This window comes from Oryx dammah, unplaced genomic scaffold (genome assembly GCF_014754425.2).
Source record: "Oryx dammah isolate SB20612 unplaced genomic scaffold, SCBI_Odam_1.1 HiC_scaffold_20, whole genome shotgun sequence".
Taxonomy (NCBI): domain Eukaryota; kingdom Metazoa; phylum Chordata; class Mammalia; order Artiodactyla; family Bovidae; genus Oryx; species Oryx dammah.
The window spans coordinates 68888705-68910792 of record NW_024070204.1 but is presented as its reverse complement, the minus strand read 5'-3'; the positions used below and the strand labels follow the sequence as shown (position 1 = coordinate 68910792).

At 52.1% G+C, this 22088-nt stretch overlaps 1 protein-coding gene across 1 annotated transcript in view; it reads left to right on the top strand.

Moving 5' to 3' along the window:
• The first annotated feature begins 14792 nt into the window (after positions 1-14792).
• The window catches only part of KCNIP1 (potassium voltage-gated channel interacting protein 1), a 413346-nt gene continuing 406050 nt past the window's right edge, over positions 14793-22088 (top strand). Inside the window, exon 1 of the mRNA XM_040262772.1 lies at positions 14793-15411. Within this exon, the coding sequence (XP_040118706.1) occupies positions 15324-15411 (88 nt within the window). The 5' untranslated portion in view covers positions 14793-15323. The remainder of the gene's footprint in view (positions 15412-22088) is intronic.

Sequence of the window (22088 nt, the reverse complement as noted above, 5' to 3'; positions counted from 1 at the left end):
ACATTTGAAAAATGAAGGCTCTGCTCTGCTCATGGATTTTCAATTTAAATTTACCGAGTCCCTAATTATAATCTCAGCAAGAATGAAAGGACCGAGACCAGCAGGGGTTGTCGAAGACCAATTACTTGGCAATTTTCTTTTTTCCAGTGGAAGCAAGGGGAGGTGGAGGAGCAGGACACAGGAGGAGCTGATTCCTTATTCCTCCCCTTTCTCTGGGCTTAATGTTCTCTGCCCCATTGGCAAGGCTGGGTGGCTGCCTGGGAGCCAACTCAGTGCTTCTTTGGAGGGCGGCCACCGGAATGGTGTTTGGGGATGGTGGGGGGAGGGGAGCTTGCAGTCGGTGGGGAGTTACCCGTAAACTGACATCTCTTTGACATCCTCCTTTCTTGAAAAGCTTCCAGAGTCTGCTCTCCCTTCCTGCTTAGCAGATAACTCTAGGGAACAAACCTATTTGATAGATCGTGTTTTTTTTTTTTCAAATTTCCAAAAGCAGAAAGCACGCTTGCATAGAATTATCCAGAGTGCTTGTCAAAGATTCAGGCCCCCAAATCTCGCCGCAGGCCTACAATATCAGCCTCTGTTGCCTGTGGGTTAACACTGGCATTTGTACATGGTTAGTGACCTGGGAGATGCTCAGAGACGCTGAAAACTAAGGTCCACTCCCCGCCCTGCCAGCGTGGGCTGTGAACTCCTTGAGAGCATCCTGTTTCCCCACGGCAGCAAGAGGCAAGCCTGCGCCCCATGTCTGATACCTGATGACCCGTCATTGCTCCTTGGGCAATTCAGCTCATCACTTCTTGGGTACTTTTAGTCACCATCTTTGGAAGTAAGTGTCATATATGCAGAAAAGGATGGCTGAAGACTTGCTTTGTCTTCTGCGCTGAGTGACCCAAACCAGTACATTGCTGTTTGCAGAGTATCCGATCCAGAAGGAGTCTAAGCAAACATTTTTGAGTGTGAAAACAAAGACGCCGGGTGTGAGATCACCCGGCGTCCACTTCTCACATCTCTTCTCTTAAAATTCTGGTTCCACCACCACTTACCAGCAAAGCAACCTGTCTCTTGAGGCACCTCTCCAGGCTTCAGCCTCCTCAGCTGTAAAAATAAGATAATAATAGAACCACCTCCTGGGAGGATAACTTGAGACGGTGCATGCACGCCCGCCAGTGCACACACACACATGCAGAAAGGCGTGTGCCCGCATGCACAGCACCTCGCAAAGTGTCAGCTGCGTGTGAATTATGAACTAGCTGCTGTTGTTGAAGGCTTAGTGGAGACACACTGAACACAGTGCTGAGTGCCACAGCTGGGTTCTCTCTTTTAATCCTCTCCACGGGGCTTCCCAGGTGGCTCACCAGTGAGGAATACACCTGCAATGCAGAAGACTCAGGTTTGATCCCTGGGCCAGGGAGGATCCCTGGAGGAGGAAATAGTAGCCCACTCCAGTATTCTTGCCTGGAGAATCCCAGGACAGAGGAGCCTGAAGGGCTGCAGCCCATGGGGTTGCAAAGAGTTGGACACGACCGAGCAACTGAGCGCGCACACACGCGCATCTGGTAAGCAAGTTTTCGTCCCGTTTTACAGAGGAGGGAACTGACACTCAAAGGGACGAAGTCACTGGTGCAAGGCTACAGAAGCAGTAAGGTTGGAGCTGCTGGTTTATTCATAAAATATTGACTCCTCTGTGTGTGCCAGGCTCTATTCCGGGCACTGGGGGTTTTGTGGTAAACAAGATAGAAGAGGTTCCTGGTACCTTGGAGGTCATGTCTATTTAGGGGAGATTTGGAGACAAAATCGCCTGACTACAGAGCCCACAAGTCTGACCACCACTCATACTGCCTTCTTGATAGGTGGAGGGTCTTATGATCCTCACTAAGCACACAGCTAAGCCTCTCCCTTCTCCTGTCACTGTGTCTGGGTCCTGGAACTCTGTACTTGGAGGGACTTGCTGAGAAGAGCACCGATCCTGGGGGGCGAAAGCCGACCGAGGGTAGAATACACACCACCAGGTTCAGGGAAGGGGTGTAGGATCTCACAAATTCTGAGTAGAAACAGCACTCGTTTTCCAGTCAAATCTAGCCTTTGCTGCTTCCTGAAAACATTTTCCAATGTCCACTGACATCTCCCCATTACTAGGGGGCAGAACTGCTCCTCCCCTGAGCCCCTGACTCGCATCTTCCCTGGAGAACCAGGGAAGGTCACCTCTGGCCAGGTGGGCTGCAAGCAAGGAGTAGGAACTTGGGCTCCCTCTAGCGAAACAGGGGGAAACCCACTCTAGGCACAGAGCAGCCTCTGTGTGACTTCCTCAAGCAGGAGCTTCCCTGACAGCCCCGTTGGTAAAGAGTCTACCTGCAATGCAGGAGACCCCAGTTCAATTCCTGGGTCAGGAAGATCCACTGGAAAAGGGATACGCTTCCCACTCCTACTGCAGTATTCTTGGGCTTCCCTGGTGGCTCAGCTGGTTAAGAATCTGCCTGAATCTGCCTGCAACACGGGAGACCTGGGTTCAATCTCTGGGTGGGGGAGATCCCCTGGAGAAGGGAAAGGCTACCATCTCCAGTATTCAGCCCTGGAGAATTCTATAGACCAGTCAATGGGGTTGCTAAGAGTCGGTTCACTTTCCCCATCAAGAAAACAGTGAGGTTGAGTGAGTCTTGGTCAAAACAGCCAACCAACACAGTGCCAACCAACACAGCAGCAACTGCTGTCTCTTCTGAAGTTCTTGTATCTGCACCCAGGCTTCCCCTAGCTGTGCGCACAGAAATCTCTGGGTTCCAGCCCCATTGTATCCCGCCTCAGGCTCCTCACCATCCTCTTTGCTACACCAAACAGGCACTTCTTCCCCTACTGGGCAGCTGAGGTGGGCTTGCCCCTGGCCCCTTCCTGCTCACCCTCCTGCTCCCTACCTGCTGGGGGTGGGTCATAACAGAGGTTGGTCCTGAACCCCATTTCCAGGCTCAGCTTTGCCTCCTGGAAGCCACCCCCATAGTATTTTTGGAGTCACTTAACATCCTAACGATTAGCAAACTTGCAACCAGAGGCTTGGGCTTGGCTGAGTCAGCACAGGTCCCAACAGCAGTAGGGAGCAGACCCTGGGCAGTGCCACTTCCACGGGTCACGTGACCTCTCAGGGCTGCAGTCTCCTTGTCTCAAAACTGAAACAAAACGCTGAGGTTAAAAGGGACAAAATAAGGGAAAGCACTTTGGAAAGGATAATAAATGCACAAGCTGATATTAGTATTTCTATGTTTGAAGCCAGGAAATCGGCTGAGATGCCTTATCCTTTAAGATTCCACTGGCTTTTTCTGGATGTTCCCCTTCACCACCACCACCTAGGGGGTCCCTTCCACCCTCAAGCTCTCACCATTACGGAGATGTTGGAGGGAGGGGAAGAGGTGGGGGATGGGGAGAGGGAGGACGGGGTGTTCCCAGACACCTGGGCCTCTGAGTGCCTGCGGACCCTGAGCTAGGCCGGCTTAGGGCCCGCTTGGTTTCATGGGTGCCTTGATCCTGTTCCACATCAAATCTATCAGAATTTGCAATTCAATCTTTTCTCCTAATTTTCACTTTTAAAAATTCTGACAAGTCCCGGGTGTGTAGCCAAGGACTGCACGGGAAGCTTAGGGAGACAGAGGAAGTGTGCCTCATGGCCACAGGCAGCTGAAAGGTGAGTTCAGACGTCTCCCTGAATATCCCTCGGCTGTTCCCAATCCCCAGGGCCAGCCTCCATCCCCGCTCTCCTAAGCCTTCTTCAGCTCTCTCCCACCCCCAGTTCAGATCTCTTCAGGGACCTTAACCTCCACAAAGGCAATCCCTTCCCTGAGAGGAATGTGGGGGCCAGCTGAGAGGATAATAGCTTCCTTCTGTCCTCTTGTGTCTGTCTCTGCACTTCCTGTCCATGTGTAAGGGACAGGAAAGAGTGAGGACCGATACTACTTGAGGGAGGGGTGTGTGGAGGCCACAGAGAGGGGCTCCTAGCTGCACAGAGCTCCGTCCCCATAAGGGGAGGGGTCTCAGCTCCTCAAGTCAGGAAATCCAACTTAATTAGGCTTTTTCTCATCTAATAAATGTTTGTCCTGCGATGACCTAGCTTACTGACACGTTAGGGGAGGCAGGACCTATACACTTTCCAACTCAGGCCGAAGCCACAGAAGTGAAAGGGCCCTGGAAATGCCTCCAGACTCATTGCGTCTGGGCCTTTGTCCTCCTGCTCTGGAACCTCTGAAGCCCAGGGATGCCCAGCTCTCAGACCCTTGGCCAGAGTCAAGGGATGTGAATGGAGCTTGTAATTCAGGCAGTGGGACTCACCGTCATTCCAGATTCCAGAGCACTCCCCGAGGAATCAGAACATCCTGGAAGAGCAGCCACGGCTTTCGGGATTTTCATCTGTACAGTGGTCAACATCAAAACAACAGCAACAGCACCTGTGAATACTAATAACTGCCCTTATTTGAGTGCTTATTATATGCCAGGTCCTTATACACATTTTTTCACTGAATAGGGTAATCATAGGCGACAGGGAGCCTCACTTTACAGAGTGAGGAATGGAAGAACTGAGACTTAAGAGCTGCCCTTTGTCGAAAGGTGACACAGCTAGGAGGCCCATCACATGATCCTACTCCGTATTCTCAATTTAGAAATGAACTGCTCAGGTATTTTATTTACTCCTCACCTGAATATTGCCAGTCTGGAAGCTAGTTTACAACCATGTCGCAGACAAGGGAAGGGGGCTTAGACAAGTGACGCGACCCCCTCTGCTCTGCTCACTAGGAGGCGAGGGCGGTGCCACACTAGAAGGTGTGGACATTCTGCAGTGGAAAGGCACCCTGGGGGAGAGGGGTGGGGGCGTGCTAAAGGAGCGGGCCTCTCCCTCCCCGCTGTGGGCAAGCGTGTGTGCTAGGTGGGGAAAAAACACCACGAACCTCTCCCAAAAGTCTTCACATCCCCTCTGGCATGCCCTTGCTTCCTGCCTTCCCGGGAACATGCCAGCTTGGCTCTGAGCTTGAATTCCTCTAGGAGTTGAGTTGCTTTCACCATTTGAGGCACTGGGCAGAGGGACAAGGGTGGTTTTCTGGGATCTGCAGTGAGCGTTACCAGAGTATGGGAGACAGCCCCCGCTCAGCACCCCGCCAATGTACATGCTCCGCTGCCTGCCACTTCCCAGGATCCTGCCAGCCCCACTGGGCACAGACGTAATTGCCAAAACGAAGATGAATCTTTCAAGAGACTCATTTACTGGTAAACGCCTCCCTTCCCCGTTCCCCCCACCACTGCCTCTGGATGGGTTTCTAGAAGGACGGTTCTGACTTGCTGCTTGGCTCTGGTCACGTGGCCTTTCTGCCTGCTCCCTTGGTGGGCGGCCTGAAGGTAGAAGGATCCTGGGTATCTGGTCTGGCTGGGGTCTTGCCAGGGTCAACCCCTCTACTCCCCATGAATGGATCTGAGGGGACGGGGCTGTGAGCGGTACAGGAGAGCGAGCAGTCACAGAGGCAAAGGGTACTGGCCACCCACGACTCATTACCTCTTTACTATTCCTGACGCCCTCCTTGGTGCCGTAGACGATTTGGGTCATCTGTGACAACGCAGAGTCGAGCACGACTGAGCGACTGAACTGATGGAGTGAAATATATCAAGTGGCCCAGAATCGGACAGTGTAGAATCCGGGTTAAAGACACAGGCTCTGTACTCTCAGTGAAGGAAGTGAAAGTGTTAGTCGCTTCCTCCTGTCTGACTCTCTGCCACCCTACGGACTGCAGCCCCCAGGCTCCTCTGTCCATGGAATTCTGCAGGCAAGAGTAGTGGTGTGTTGCCACTCCCTTCCTCAGGGGATCTTCCTGACCCAGGGGTTGAATCCGGGTCTCCTGCACGGCAGGCAGGCTCTTCACCATCGGAGCCATTGTTTTTGTCTGTCTGTGCAGGACCCAGGAGTGACCGAGACTATTGTGATTTCAGCACTGAAAGTAGCTGCGTTCCCGGAAGTCCCTCAGTCCTCAGAAACCAAGACAGTCACCCCTTCCTGTTTAACGCCAGAATCGATTCTGATTATGCCCGTTTTAAAGATAAGGAAACAGAGGCTCAGGGAGTTGGAATAATTGGCTAAGTGCACACACCTAATGAGTGATTATGGTGAGTTCAGGTCCATGGGCTCCAAACCCATGTTATCCATGGGTGCTCTAAACTAGGCAAGATCCCTACCAGACCAAAATTTCCGGCATGTTCTGGTGAATTTATTCAGAAGAGCGTGGCAGCTAGAGAACCCCAAGGAGAGGGAGCTTGTTTCTGTGACCAGTGGGGACGTGGGGATTCTTCCTTGGCACTGTGGATGGAGCAGAGAGAACAGACCTGGCCTTGTGTGTGGGAGCTTGCAGGCTGGTGGGATAGACACCAGGGGGACGCATATATAACACAGAGGTGGAAAAGAACAAGTGCCCTGAGGAAGATATAACCTGCCACCACTGAGTAAAAGAATCAGTAGTGGGAGGGGCGCTTTCCCAATAAAGTTGTTGGAGGGACCTCTGTGCAGAGATGACATGTGAGCAAAACACGTGAAGCAGGTGAGAATGATTTTGTGTGAGTACAGGGTTCCAGGCCGGAGAAGCACAGCGCAAACACTCTGAGTCTGAAACATACTTGGCCTGTGTAAGGAATAGCCAGGGAGCCAGTGAAGCTGGAAAGGAGCGAGAGAGGGAGAGCCTCCTGAGACCTTAACCCTGGACCTTGCAAGGAGGCTACAGGAGGCTTTAGGGTGGAAGAAAGACACGACTCAGGGCTAGAGGTGACAGAGATCACCGTGCCCCCACCCCAGCCTCTAAGCCACAGCAGCAATGTCTCCACAGTTCCCAGGACTGTGGTCCCTCTGGCCAGACGGCTCATCAGGGCCATCGAAGTGGGGGAGCCCCCACCCTTCCCCTATGTCTCTGGCCAGGTAGCTCAGCTCCTCTTGTCCGTCTTCCCAAGTCAGCGTCACTTCAGGGTCGGAGTCCTTCTTTCGGATCATCGAAGTTCTCAGCACTGCCCAGCACTGTACGGGGACCAGAGGGAGAGTGGAGTTTATTCACTGTGCATGTCAGGTATGGGGTAGAAAAGCACACAAGAGAGCCACTCTCCCTGTTCTCTGAGCTGCTTAGATGCAGAGAGAGAGGCTGTCATTAAACAAATAGACACACAAAGGAGTCCACATCTATATGCGAATCAATACAATCGCATGTCCTAGGAGAGATGAGCTTGGAGAGATAAACAGTGGTGGAATCGCCCAGAGCCTTGAAAGCACTGCTGAACTGTGTGGGTGTGATTTTGAAGGCAATGGGAAGTCATCAGTGGAATGTAAATGAGGGGCTGACTAAGCAGATTCACTGGGAGAAATGGGCCACTTGGAGAGATACTAAGGAAGCAGAAGTGACTTGAACTGGCAACAGCTTAGATGGAGCTGGAACTGGTGTGGAAAGAGGGGAAGCTTGAGTAGTGTCCCCCACAAACTGCATGTCCACCAGGAACCTCAGGATGTGAACTTATTTGGAAATAGGGTCTTTGCAGATGTAATTAGTTAATTCAAGCTGGAGTCCTATGGCTTGGGACTATTGACCAGTGACACCTGTCCTTATTAGAAGAGAAAACAGAGACACAGACACATGAAGATCAAGGCCAAGTTGAGGGGGATGTGTCTACAAGCCAAGGACTGGTGGGGAACGTTGGCCGTCACTGGAAGCTGGGAGGAGGCAAGGAGCCTCAGGAAGGAGCAATCCTGCCAGTAATACAGAGGGGAAAGAGGATGGGGAGGAACCAAAGATGACTCCCACCCTTGTGACTTCCGTGTCCTGGGAGGCTATGATGTGGTTTGCTGAGCTAAAGAATACGGGAAAAGCCATCTGGGTTATTTGCAAAAAATAAGATCCAGCGGATCCAGGAAATAAGAGTAAAGAATAATCCAGAATCTGTTGCATCTAGGACTCGGAATCCCAGCCCCCAAGTCTGCACTTTGTGGAGCTGTGTCCTGCTTTCCTGGGCTCTGGGAGGCAGAGGGGAAGCAACCGTGAGACTGATGAGCCTGACTTGCATGGCCATCCGTGGTCGGCCTGGGACAGCCAGGCCACACCTGGGATCTTCAGTATCTAACTGGAGCTAGCTCTTCTCTTTCCGTGATTACACTCGACAGGGGCCCCAAGTCCAGCTGAGCATAGTGAGCAAGGGTGGAGGAGACAGGGGAAGTCAGCACTGGGCAAGATGTGTCAATGGGGTAGCAGAGGGGTAGCATTTAGTGGCAACAGATGGAGAAGGGGCAGCTTCAAGGATCCCCTTGGTCTCTTCCCGTCTTTTCCCTAGAAGCCCCTGCAGCTTCCAGGGAAGCTTCCCAGCACACTCCCCTTCTCACCAGTTCCGTTGCAAAACCATGGTTCCTCCAGTCCCCATCTAGGCCCTGCAGACCTGCTAACACAGGAAACAAATGAGTCTGAGAGACTTCCAGCCAACAACACTGAGGAATTTCCATCAGCTCTTAGGCATCATTTGCTCATGATGAAAATGGGGAGAGGACAGGAGTCCCATTGAGAACGTGGAGCAACACTCTGAAGACCACACTTGAGCAGAATGGACTTTTCTGAGCCTTGGAGGAAAGAAAAAGTCTGATTTAATTCTAAGGAAATTGCGCTTTTCCCCCACCTGTGTAAGCCTGTATTTAAATGCTAATATCTTTGGCCTGCTGGGATGCTACATTTATTTTCTTCCTAAGCAGGAAGAAAAATAATTTATTTATGAGAATTCTAGCTCCTACCCTCTCTCCTGAGTTCCTCACTTTCATTTCCATCAGCGAGAGCTTGACGTTTCTCTCCCCAAAACAAACGGACTCTGTAACCGTTTCATTTCCCAAAACTCATCCTTTTTGTACATTTCCTGCTTCTGTTTCTAGAAATACATGTGGCTTTTGACTCCCTCCCATTCCCCAGACTCCAGTCATTCACTAGTTCCATTGGCTCCACTCCTCCCCTGGGATGAGCCATCAAGTCTGCCTGAAACTCCACTTCCCCATCTGTAAAATGGGCATAATAAATCACACTACCAACATCATAAATTTGTGACAAAACCCAGCTAATCCAAATACAACACCCAGCAGAGAAACAAGTGATTATTGATGATTCTGAGCCCAGTGGAATCTGCTGTTTTCCTCTTAGTGGTTGTTCTATTATGAGCTGTTCAATGAAAGTGCAATTTCCACAAGGGAAGGGATTTTGTCTTATTTGCTGGTGCATCCTCGATGCCTGGCACTTAGTGGGGTTCTAGAATTTTAGAAGGGAAGGTACCTGGACTGTGTCAACTGGCTCCTGACCCCCAGCTTCGAGGCTCCCTTCGCTGCCCTGCTGCATGATTCTGGGCTGCACTCTGCAAGCGGCAGGGGGTGTTTATTCCTTCTAGTCTGCTCCTGCTCCCATCCGTGTCCCCAGGCAACAGTACTGTCCACTGGCGGTAGCAGCTTCCAGCGTCCAGTACACCTTTTCCAAACTCTCCCAGAATCAACCTCATAGCTCCCCCTCAGAGATGCCAGCACCAGTCAGCTGGCGCCCCTTCCTCAAAAGTCTGAGTCTCACCGTCACGGAGTACCTCCTCCAGGCTTCCAGGTCCAAGGACCCCAGCGCTTTCCCTGGTCGCCCCCTACCCCACCCAGCACTAGAGCAGAAGTTGCTTCTTACGTTTACCACCTCTGCGGTTTCTCGCTGGCTCCCTTTGCCCTTCCCGTCCTCCGACACCTGCTGAACACGTCTTTATAGGAAATGCTTTCTGTTAAAATAGCTGGTGTGGCTTATGTCTTCTGGATGCTCTGTGACTGAATCTGTGCCGACTCTCCACCTGCCTCCCACCCCCACGACCATGCTGGCAGGAATTCCCTCCAGGGCAAATGTCTCCATTCTGTCTCTGTGATGCCTCCAGGGATGGGGACTTTATGATTTTAATGGCGAGCTGCTTTTTCCTTTTAATAATCAGGCAAGCCATGTCTCCTTCACACTACCAGTCGCTTTAATTTTGAACCCTAATGAGATACTAAATAACTTTCTACGAATTTTAAAGTCAAATGGTCTTGACTCAGGATGTCTTTGCGACTATCCACAAGTTACTTTCCCTCTCTGGGCCCATTTCCTCACCTGTAGAATAGGAAATGTGATAGAGTTCTAAGGGTCAGCTATGCGGAAAGTGAGTGTTTAGAGTAGTCGCCCCACATGTAGAAGGCACTCAACAAGCCCTGCTGTCATCATTATCATTTTGAGGACAGCCTTTCCTCCCTTTAAAAACCATCATGTTTGTCCCCTCTCAGCCTTGCACTCAGAGAGGTCAGAGCACCTTCCCCGGCCCAGACACCACCTGGAGCCACCGTCTGCCTCTCCTTCCCCCTGGAACTAGCCTGTGAAGATCCCCATAAACAATTTCAGGTGGACAGATAACTGTCTTCCTGCGTTCCTTTGCCTAAGGCACAACTGTAGAGGGAGGCTGACTAATTATAAGCCCACTGATGGTTTAATTTCCCTGATGCCATCTGAATTCCATGTGGCCTCTTCTGTTGCTTGTTTGCAGAATAGTGTGTTTTTTGAGCAGAGAAGGATCCTCTCTATACTCTCCCATCATGAATTCAATATGAGCACAACCTGCCTTCCTTGGCTGAGGATGTGCTTGGCACACCAAACACCTTCCCCATATTCCCGGGGATTTTGCTGTGTGGTGTTTTAGATGCTGCTGACCTTCTCTGGGCCTGAGTCATTTATCTAAGATTGAGGATTCAGATAATTGATGTCTTGCTGTGTTCAGAGGAGGATCTGAAATGCTTAGTGTTTGAGCTACTACTAGCAACCCACTCCAGTGTTCTTGCCTGGAGGATCCCAGGGATGGGGGAGCCTGGTGGGCTGCCATCTATGGGGTCGCACAGAGTCGGACACGACTGAAGTGACTTAGCAGCAGCAGCAGCAGCAGCAGCAGCAGGGGAGATTAAACATTGGCACCTGGCTCCATGATTCCCAGGGAGCGTGAAGCTTCGCCTACAGAGTGAGGAGTTGTTCTAGGGAACAGGGCAGGAGTGGTGGCCCCACCAACAAGAATGGCAGCAATCGGAGTGTCAGTAATGACCTTTACCCCTAACAAAGTGGTTTATTATGCCAGAACCTAAATTAATCACATTGATTTCATGTAAATCTCTCCCAAACCTTCGGAGGTAAGACTTATTCTTCCCATTTTACAGAAGGAAAAACTGAGGCTCATTGGCTTGCTTGATAATTGCTGAATTGCCGACCTTAGAATCTCATATCTGTCTTTGTCCTTTGCACTTGCTGTTCCTCAGCCCTAATGGTTGGTTATTACCCCAGGGAGCTTTACATCTGGTTTGGAACCTCTTTTTAAATATCTTTTAAATAGAGAGAAAGCTACCTTGATGACACTGTAAGATAGGAGCATCCACTTAGTCAGCTTTCTTTTTCTTAGAAGCACTGTCTTACACACACACAATGGCTGACCGTGTTCATCCTTCCACCACATAAATGGGACCTTGGTAGGCTCAGGACTAGGTGTGTTTTGCCCACCGCTGTATACTCAGTGCCTGGATCGAGGCCGTGGTAATAGTATGTTTTCAGTATATACAGGTGTGGAAGGAGCAGGTGAGTGATTAAATTCCTGGTGCAAAGACCCACCAACTTAACCGTTACCTGTCTTGCTTGGAGGACTCATGAGGTACTTGTTTATAAGATTGTCCTGATCCTTCAAACAACAGGTACGGTTGCTTCTTTCCTCCTGTGTGTTCAGAGGTTGGGGTTCCAGATTCCTGAGCTGAAGCTGGAGCCCCCATGTGACTCCCCGGACGTCTCATGTCATTCCAACTTAGATGCTGCTGACGGCCTTCCAGGAGTCCCTGCTCCAGCAGGATTCCTGGCCAGGTTTCCAGCTGAAAGATCAAGCTCAGGGTCAGCTGATGTCCGTAAAGTCACCGGCTTTACTTTTTAATGGTTGGTTGATTTTTTTTTTTTTTTTGGTCTTCTCAGTTTTCAATGTCCTCCCCTTCTGTGGGATGGAAGAGAGAAACAGCTGGGGGTAGCTGAGAGTTCCCTGTCCTCTGAAGTGAATTCTCCATCCAGAGGCCAGTACTCTCCTTGGCAAAACAAACAGATGTGCACATTATGCTCCTTTAACCTTTCTCTAACCTTTCCTCTCTGGTGCTCAGGTAGTGCTGCCCTTGGCCAGCTCCTTGCCTAGTGGGTGCTGTTCCACCCCCCGGCTCCTTCCTCCTTCTTTTCCACACTAATGTGCCCTGCATCTCCAGCTGATCTAAGACTCTGCAAAATGAGCCAGATTCTTTGGATAAATGGTTCTTGACAAGGGCTTTGCATCTCATGATGAATCTGCTCCGCCGTTAGGTCCAGAACGGCACCAGCTGTGTGTGTGTGGTGCGCCTGGCTTGGTGTTTTCTGCATCCTGGCTGCTCAGCCCCACACTACAAACTGTGAGATTGCTAAGTCCTGGATATGTGAGCAAGTGTATAGAAGACTAAGTGCCATGAACATCTCCAGATACCATACGCATTCTAGTTGGGACCTTCCTCACTTTAAGACACAGAGTGAATAACGAGGCAATTTCAAGGTCTATGACAAGTGGTCCCCAACCTTTTTGGCACCAGGGACCAGTCTATTTTTCTATAGACTGAAGGTCAGGGGGAATGGTTTCCCGATGATTCAAGTGCTTTATATTTATTGTGAACTTCATTTCAATTACTATCTTAATATGATATATAATGAAATAACTATTGCAACTCACCATAGTGCAGAATCAGTGGGAGCTTGTTTTCCTGGGGGTGATGGAAGACAGTGGCAGCCACTCCCCAGCACTGGCATCACCGCCTCAGCTCCACCCCAGATCATCAGGCATTAGATTCTCCTAAGGACCATGCAACCGAGATCCCTTATGCACACAGTTTGTAGGAGGATTCACGTTTCCATGAGAATCTAATGCTATGGCTGATCTGACAGGGGGTGGAGCCTAGGCAGTAACGCCAGCAATGGGGAGCGGCTGTAAATGCATATGAAGCTTTGCTTGCTTGCCTGCCACTCACCTCCTGCTGTGCAGGCTGGGTCCTGTCTAAGCCTGGGGGTTGGGAACCCCTGCTCTGTGAAATCAAATGCAGGGGGTATTTTCCACCAAGGCTCTTTCCTGCAACGTGTGTGAGTCACACTGTCCCAGCAAGTCAGGAGTGCAGGGCACTTGGATTTGGAGAAAGGCTCTGTGCTACCAGGCTGTCTCTGGGATTTGTTGGTGACTTCCCTGAGGGCTGAGGTTCATTTCAAGATTCACTTTTCCATGACTCACAGAAGATGGGGAAGAAACTAGACATGGAGCTTGAGTTCTGGCATATATGGCATTTAATCAATGGGTGTTCTCCCTTCTCTGGCTCTTAAGCAATCTAATTCTCTCAAACATCCTAGAGAAGCAGATAATGGTCAAGCTGATGGCAAGGAAGAGAAAGACATTCTCAAGGGGTGGCTTAGTTCAACTCTAGGTAGATTTCGTATCTGCTATTCAAGTGAAGGACTTCCCTGGTGGCTCAGATGGTAACGCATCTGTCTACAATGCGGGAGACTTGGATTTGATCCCTGGGTCGGGAAGATCTGCTGGAGAAGGAAATGGCAACCCACTCCAGTACTATTGCCTGGAAAATCCCATGAACAGAAGAGCCTGGTAGGCTACAGTCCATGGGGTCGCAAAGAGTCGGACAGGACTGAGTGACTTCACTTATTTACTTATTCAAATGAAACCACAGCACGCTGATGGAGAAGACTCTTGAGAGTCCCTTGGACTGCAAGGAGATCCAACCAGTCCATTCTGAAGGAGGTCAACCCTGGGATTTCTTTGGAAGGAATGATGCTAAAGCTGAAGCTCCAGTACTTTGGCCACCTCATGCGAAGAGTTGACTCATTGGAAAAGACTCTGATGTTGGGAGGGATTGGGGGCAGGAGGAGAAGGGGACAACCAAGGATGAGATGGCTGGATGGCATCACCAGCTCGATGGATGTGAGTCTGAGTGAACTCCGGGAGATGGTGATGGACAGGGAGGCCTGGTGTGCTGCGATTCATGGGGTCGCAAAGAGTTGGATACGACTGAGCGACTGAACTGAACTGAACTGATCCATGGTGGTGGCCCATGGGAACCCTTTAAATAACCAAGGAAAGTAAAGTGGGGTGTCATGGGGAAGGCTCAGGCCACGTCTAGAGCATGGGATGAGATGTCCCCTTACGTTCTGTCCAATCCACACAATCTATGGTACTGAACAGCAGTGGACTTTTTGTTAAGCCATAGTTGGAGTTCACATTTGCCGACTACCTTGCAGTTTTACTTCTAAGAGTACTGTGCTGTAGTCAAATTGTTTGAATATCAGTCATTCCTCTATGCATCTCTGAGGAATACTTTCTTCATCCAGAAATGCCCTATTTGCACTGCTCTGCTGCCCTGATGAGAGAGGAAACTCTTACCTGCTCTGCAGGGGTGGGAGCTGGAGCTGGACGGGAGACTTTGAGGGGGCGTGTGCTGGGGTGTCGGTGAAAAGGCACCTGGAGCCAGGAGGCAGCAAGGGCGTGACTTTCCAAGTTGCGGAGGCTGGCAGCCCCTGCTGCTGGTGCCACGAAGCCACACAGCCCAGCTCCCGCGGGGCTACCCGCTTGGCCCTACTTCTCCGTGATGCAAACCAGGCCACTCAGAGGCTGCCTGCAAACTTTCCACTGAGCGCTAAGCAGCGATCTCCCGCTCTGGGGGGAGTCTTCCTAGGTCCCAATCAGGCACAGCTCAGAGAATTGATCTATTAGATTAACCAGGAAGGAAAGAGCGGGAGAGTGAGCCGGGAGGCTGTGGAGCGGAGCGTTTTTGCGTCGCAGTCCCCTCCCTTCTGACTTGGGTATTAATTGCTACATTACCACTGGCATGTAAGAAAGACAGTCAGCAAAGCCTGGGAGAGCTCCAGCTCCTCCCTCCCTGCTCTGCTCAGCTTCCCTCTCCTCCTCCATCTCCTCGCAGCGCCCTCTGCCCTGGCGGTGCTGGCCCAGCCTGGCATCTGGAGGTCCTCCCGTGTCGAGGACTTGGGGGGACAGCGGGAGAGGCTTGAGGGGAGGAAGGAAGGGAACAGACACCGTGCCCTGTGGGCTCTCTGGATGCAGAACCGGACTCACTGCAGAGGCAGCTGTGCTGTTCCTGGAGCCTCTGGGGTGCATCCATCTCTCAGGATCCGAGCAGGCAGGCTCCAAGTTCCAGGGCACGCAAGGTGGGTGCCTCCCTTCTGGGCGCTGACAACACAACCTGCCTTTCCTCTGCCACCATGAGCGGCTGCTCCAAAAGATGCAAGCTTGGGTTCGTGAAATTTGCCCAGACCATCTTTAAGCTCATCACGGGGACCCTCAGCAAAGGTAGGGAGCCTGGCCTTGACCCGCGTTTTCTATCTTGTTGTGGTCTGGCCAGTCCGAGTGCCTCGGCGCAGTAAGCGTGGCATTTCGGTGCACCTGGGTCTCCAAGGAAGCTGGAGGAGAAACTGGTGGCTGGGTTTCGGGGTTGCTGACAACCTGGGTCCTGGCTCTGAGCAGGCGGGCACCAGGCCAGGGAGCTCAGTGGCTGTAATTGCCCGGAACTTTAGAAATGGATTTGGTGGTGTGTGGCTGATTGGTTACAGGCGGGCAGAGGGACAGAACCCTTCCCAGAGCACTGGAAACGGCTTAGAATGACTAGAGTTTCAAGAAGTTATCCAGAGAGGAGTGTTGTGTCTTGTTGATAAAAGAGAGATTTGATGCGGTGGGCTGTGAGTAATTCTGCAGATCAGAGACGCTGGAGGGAGCCAGCAGGAGTGGCTGCGAGGCTGGGATCCACGGTGCACTGGTGAATACAGGATCTATATTAGCTCTGGGTCTAATGTGCCCAGACCTTTCTCCTCTTAGGTTCCAGGGTCTTGCGTTTCTGAGGTTTTGTTCATCATTTCTTTGCAGTTTGGGATCCCTTGTCCTTCTGCGTCTCCTACCTAAACCCATGCCCCAAGAACTGGGGTGGCAGGGAGTTTTCAGGTCTGACTGCCCAGGTAGCCCACAAAGGGTGCTTGTGTGCCATTCAGCCTCAGGACACAGAGGGCTGGCTCACTTCTCTGGGGCATCCCTGTGTCTGGGGCCCCTTGTTGCACTCTGTCCCAGGGAGTGTGAGGCGCTCAGAGACACTCTGGCCAACTTTCTGGAGATAAAATTTGAAGAGAAAGCAGCAGAGTGATGTGACTGCGCTGGCTGAAACAATGTCTTTAAATATTCATGCCCTTCGTTCAGGAGGCAAGAGTCTTAGGGGAAACAGGAGACAGGGTATTTGGAGAAGGAGCGAGGCCCACAAGCCCGTGACGGGGGTTTTGAAAACGACAGTGAAGGACGATAAAGGCTGTGTATGAGTCTCTCTAATGAGCTGGGTCAAGGCTGCCCGGCAGGTCTAGCCTGGTGACACGGTAAAGTGGGTATAGGAGGAGGGACGGTGAGATCCTGCTTATTTCTTTTCTCTGCCCCTTTCATCGCTCCTGTTCTGTCCCCCACTGCACTTGTGAGACAGGTTACTGCCCCTCCTGGAACCCCAGGTGGGATGAAAACTCAAAATTGAGAGTCAGCTGCCTAGCAGAATTCCTAGGGGCTCCAAGCAGGGTGGACTGGGGTGAGGGGAGAAAGCAGAGGGCTTAGAGGACCACGCAGCGCGGCCCCCTCGGTCCTCTGCCACAAAGGGAGTGCTTTCTTCTCATGTCAGCGATTCTGGCTCTCGGGGGTAACGGGTGGTGTGCAGCGTCCTATCCCAGTCTCTGCTTCCCAGAACGCGATGGAAAGAGATTTGGCCTGGACTTAGGCAGCCTAGGTCTCAACTCCAGCTTTGCTCCTTATGCAAGTCACAGCCTCTCTGAGCCCCAGTTTCCTCATCTGTGAAATGAACCTAACCCGTCTACCTCCCAGCCTTGTTGCAAGGATCCAGGGAAGCTGAGACAGGGGCTCGCTTTATGAGGCATGTTGCAGTGAGCCCACATGAAGGGGCCGCCAAGGACAGAGATGGGCGAGGGTCTGCAGAGGGGACCCAGACCATCCCCTCTGCCCCTCCAGGCTCACAGATTCTTTCATGTATCCGACTTCAGGCGGGTCTGTACACTCCGGGCAGCATCAGAGCAGGGAGAGATCTCAGAAGGACTTAACGCAGCAAGCGGGGGCGAGCGTGAGCCGGTGAGGCCAGTCAGGGAGAGAGAGGGTGTGCAAAAGGGTGTGTATAGAAGACAGAGGGTGGATGGCTATTTGAATAAATAAGCATGAAGATACTTCCATCTGCATATTTACCTACAATCATTCATTTAACACTTATTTATTGAGCACCTGTTCTGCGCCACACTCGTTAGACACTGGACACGTGGATGAATAAGACTCAGGCCCTTTGTCAAGAAACGTGCACGCCGGTGGGGACACAGACATGAGGCACAGACACCACGGGGCTGCCACGCTGGTGCTGAGACGGAGGGAGGCATCAGAGAAGAGACACCGGGCAGGTGGGGAGCTCCTCCAAAGGCGGCATCTCAGCTGAGTCCAGAAGGCGCACTGGGGCTGGGCAGCAGAGTGAGGTTGGCGCTGGCAGAGGGAGCTCACCGAAGCCTCAGCCTCTGCAGAGCAGCCAGCCGGTGGGTCAGGATGGCCCCCTCTCTCCACACAGAATCCCAGAGACTGAGATCTGTGTAGCACAGAAAGGGCTCCACGGGACCTGCGCTGGGGACCGAGTGGCCACCTGCATTTCCCTGGACCCGCCTCGGTGCCGAGTTTGTGCAGACCCCCGTGCGAGGTGAGGTGGCAGGCACCAGGGTGGCACGCTGCTCCTGGCTCCGCAGAGAGCCCTGAGTGGTTACACAGCCCTGGCTCTGCGCCAGGCACATGCTGGGAAACCAGCGTTCTGCCCACCCCAGGTGTTCGGTAAATATTTTAAAAATAAACAACCAAGAAAGCAGGGCCAAGCCTAGAGCAGCGGAGTGGAGAAAGGTCTTTTTAATGTACAGACCAGCCCTAGGGGAATTTAGAGTCGAGCCCATGTGGACACGTGACATTTGCTTCATGATTTCTGATTTTCATTGTGATTTCACTTATTCATTGTTTGTCGCCCTGAGCCCTAGATTTGCGATAATCCAACCTTTAGAAGAACTTCTCTTTGCTCCTTCGGTGACTGAGGAATGTCAAGACTCCCAGGGACCTCCAGCTGGTCCTCGAGCAGCTTACCATTTCTGCCTGCCTTGGGAATAATTGGGGAACAGGGAGGGCCCACGAATGCCCATGTCCTGTCACCTCCCTCCGATGCCAGCCCTCTCCTGTCCCAGTGGTCTCAGTGACTGGTGGCCTAGATTTCTCATGGCTAGATTTCCAGATGTGAACAGATCAGGTCCTCCTCCTTGACTTCGATCTTTTCCTTCATAGCTTTGATCACAATATGTGATCTGTCTCTTCTTTTAGGAACACCTTAGCTAAAGGCTGTCTTCCTCACTTAAGCTCTATGAGGGCAGGGGCCAGGTGCATTTTTACCCACCACTGTGGCCAGAGTTAGGCATCCAGTGCCCGGCCCAGAGTGAGTGCACCACCAGTAGGGCTAAATGAGTGAAGCAGGGCTACACGGCACGCTGAGGTGATGCTTGGAGTAGCTTGAGTTTCTAGGAAGCACCGCGCACACATCTGTCCCAGAGGTGCTCAGTCTATGGCCAGAGGGTAAGCCTCCAGCCAGACAAATCATTCAGAACCTTGCCTGAGCTTCTTTGTGTCTTGGGAAGGGCATTTCAATTGTCAACAGAGCAGCGGTTGTGTGTGAGTTGTGGGGATGAGAAAGTGTCTGGCACCTTCACTCCTGCCCCTCCGGCTCTACTTTGATTTGCTTTACTACATTTTATTGATATTTAACACACGAGTTTCTTACTTAAAAAAAAAAGTTTGAAAGCCGATTATGCAGTGGAAAAGGCAATTTGATGCCAGACTAGTACATCTTGGGCTTTCTGCTGGGGAGCCTCGTCCCTCTCTCTAGCCTCAGTTACCTACTCTGTGAAGTGGAATCATAAGTGTCCTCCTTATAAGATTACACAAGATTGTCTGCCTAAAGCTTCCTGCACAACGGATCTCCCAGAAATGTTCCGTGGTGCTCCCGCAGTGGTTAACTGGTACTCTCAGGGCTGCGAGCATCTGAGCGCAGGGATGTCTCACCTCCTGCTTGTTTCTTGAGCCCCTGGCACAGACTCTGAGAGCAACTTCTGCTACTTCCCTTCTCCTGAGCTTACTCTCCTATGGCCCACCCAGGGCTGAGACTGACATTTCTTACAGCTGACTCCCTGATCAGGAGCCAGGAGTGTGCCTCCCAGAGCCAGGCCCTCCCCTGCTCTAAGGAAGAACTTAGCAGAAGCCCAGCTCCCTGCCAGGAGTCCCAGAGCTCCAGCCCCCGGAGGAACCTGCGTCCTCCTCTTTCCATGCAGCCGGCCCCTCAGGTCTGTCTCAGAGACTCCAGGACTCGGAGGCAGAAGCTAGAGGTTGTGCAGGCTCCCCTCTGGCTGGGGAGGTTTAAGCCCATTTCCTTTTGCATTTTGGGAACCCATTTGTCACCCCAGACACAGATGGCAAAGGCAAAGCAAAGCAGGAGGTAGGAATCCAATCCAGGAGAGCTTCAGTTGTCCTGACCACCCGCATGGCTGCAGGGTCAAAAGCTGGGCGGTGCTGATCTTGTAAGATTTATCCCAAGGACTTTGACCTGGAGCCCTAACTCCCTCTTCTGCCCCGGCCCGGGTCACTTCTGTCTGCACCGCAGGAGCTCAGCTTCAGACCCACTGGAGACAAGCTGTGCCTCTTGCTGTCTCTTCGCTGCTGTTCATGAGCCTCAAGAAACTGACCTTGAACTTGGGGAGGACTCTGCCCTCGGGCAGGCTGGGCTGGAGTCCCAACCCTGCGGTCCACCAGCTGTGTGAGTTTGGGTGAGTTGCAAAACCTCCCCAAACCAAAGTTCCTCCTTGTTCATTGGAGATGATAGCGATATCAACCACGAAAGGCTGTTTTCTCATTTAACAAGGATAATTCAAGTCACAGGCTGGCAGCTTGCAGGGAAGGGGGTGACTCTGCACTTGTAGGGAGTTGAGAGCAAGTCCCTCCTGACCCTGGAAGTAGGCATTGCAGTCATTTCAAACCATTTTTACAATTTTAAGGAAACTGACCTTTAGTTAAGCCAGGTGGCCTAGCTGGCAATGAGTAGCAGGGCTGGAATTAGAAGTTGGGTTCTAGTGGAGTCAAAACCAGGTGCTTCCCTGTCCCTAGGGCTGAGGAAGATGCCCCTGCAGGCATTGCTCCCCACCTTGTGACCAGGAGAGTTCCCCCAGCTACTCATTAATTTTGTAGGTGTGTTTGTCAGAAATGATTATACCTGCTGGATCAATTCAGGGCAGCCACCTGTCTTGCAAGGAGTTGGGACAAATTCCATAATGTGGCATGGCCTGGATTAAGGAACACTGATGGGTACAGGGAACACCCCCACAGGCCAAGGTCAGCGAGACAGATGCACATGTGCCCACCTGGCCTCGCTATCATCATCTCTGGGGTCTGGGCACCTACTGAATGGTGAGCCAACTCTGCACCCATGAGGGGCCGTCCCTCACCACTCTCCATTCTTAGAGGGCAAGTGTGAGACATGGTCATGCCTGAAATACACAGGTCATGGAGAAATACACAGGTCATGGAGAAATACACAAGTTTTAGGTCATCAGGCAGACCAGAACAGAGACATCCACTCTTTACTAGAATTATCTAGGAAAGCAACGACCTTGACTCTGGGGATCTTGGAACCTGTGAGATGTGACAATGCCCTCTGTCAAAAGGAGGTCACCACCCGCCTCCTAAGAAGCTCAACTTGTGTGCACCCATCTTTGCTGGGAACATTAAGGTTCCCACCACCCTCAGTCCTAGCTAGCCTGCTGTCCCGGCCATGCAGGTTACGACTGAGTCCATGTGAGCACAACCTCTTCCCTGGTTGCAACTGGCAACCTCTGAGCATTTGTACCTTGCCATCAACAGAAAGTTCCGTCATTCCGGTCCATCCCTGCCTGCTCAGTCCCAAGCCAGAGCCCGCCAGGGTGGGCAGTGTGCTTACTTTGGCTCTCCCCTGTGCAGCAGCGCTCATCCCAGCCTCCAGGTCTCTTATCCTTGTCCCTCTGTGGCAGACCCATCACGCTCTGATTCATTTTGCTGGTCAGGCGCTCTCCACAGGGGTTGGGACTCAGGGGTCCCCTTAGGCCCACAGCAGAGGAGAGGGGAGGGTGGGACCTCCTCCCCCTGCCCAGGCTGTCCCTCTCGGGGTCCCCGGGCCTCTGGTCCAGATGACACCGATACCAGGCAGGAAGGATTTGTTCAAGGCTGCTTATCCCAGCCCTGCTGCACAGACATCCTATTAACTTGAAGACCACGGGGGAGCACCTAGTTTGTTTCAAATTAAAAGTAGCTGGAAGTGGGCCTCTCTGGCAGGTGTGAGGGCTGCAGCACACAGGGGCTCAAATCAGGTCTGAGTGTTGGGAGGTCCGGCGGTCCCTGGCCATGCCAGTGTGACCCTCACTTTCCCCATTCTGCTCAGGCGGCAGAATCTTCCCTGGATTTCCTCTCCCACCAGACTGCAAGTCCCACGTCCCAGAGAACTGTTGATTCGTGAGAACAGACGTGGTCGGGCAAAGCAGCCACGGAAGGCAGGAAGACGCAGGGGACGCACAGCTCTGGAGCCAGGCAGCCCCAGCTTCGAGTCCTGCCACTGCCTGGCAGGGCAGCCCAGGGCAAGCCACGTCCCACCTTGAGTCTGTGTCCTCCCGTGAAAAATGGGGCCAGTCTCTCCCTCCTCGTGGGGTTGCGAGGAGAGGGCGCCTGTGCACGGCCAGTACAAAGGACAGACCCGCTGCCCATGAGAAGTCACATCCCCACCCTTCTCTTCTTCTCCTGGGGCTACACCTTGGACTCCGAGCTGGCAGTAAGAAGGTAGAGGCCAAAGAAACAAGCCCTGAGTCAAGGCTTCTTCCGGCTCTTCTCCAGATGCCCTTCTCCTCCAA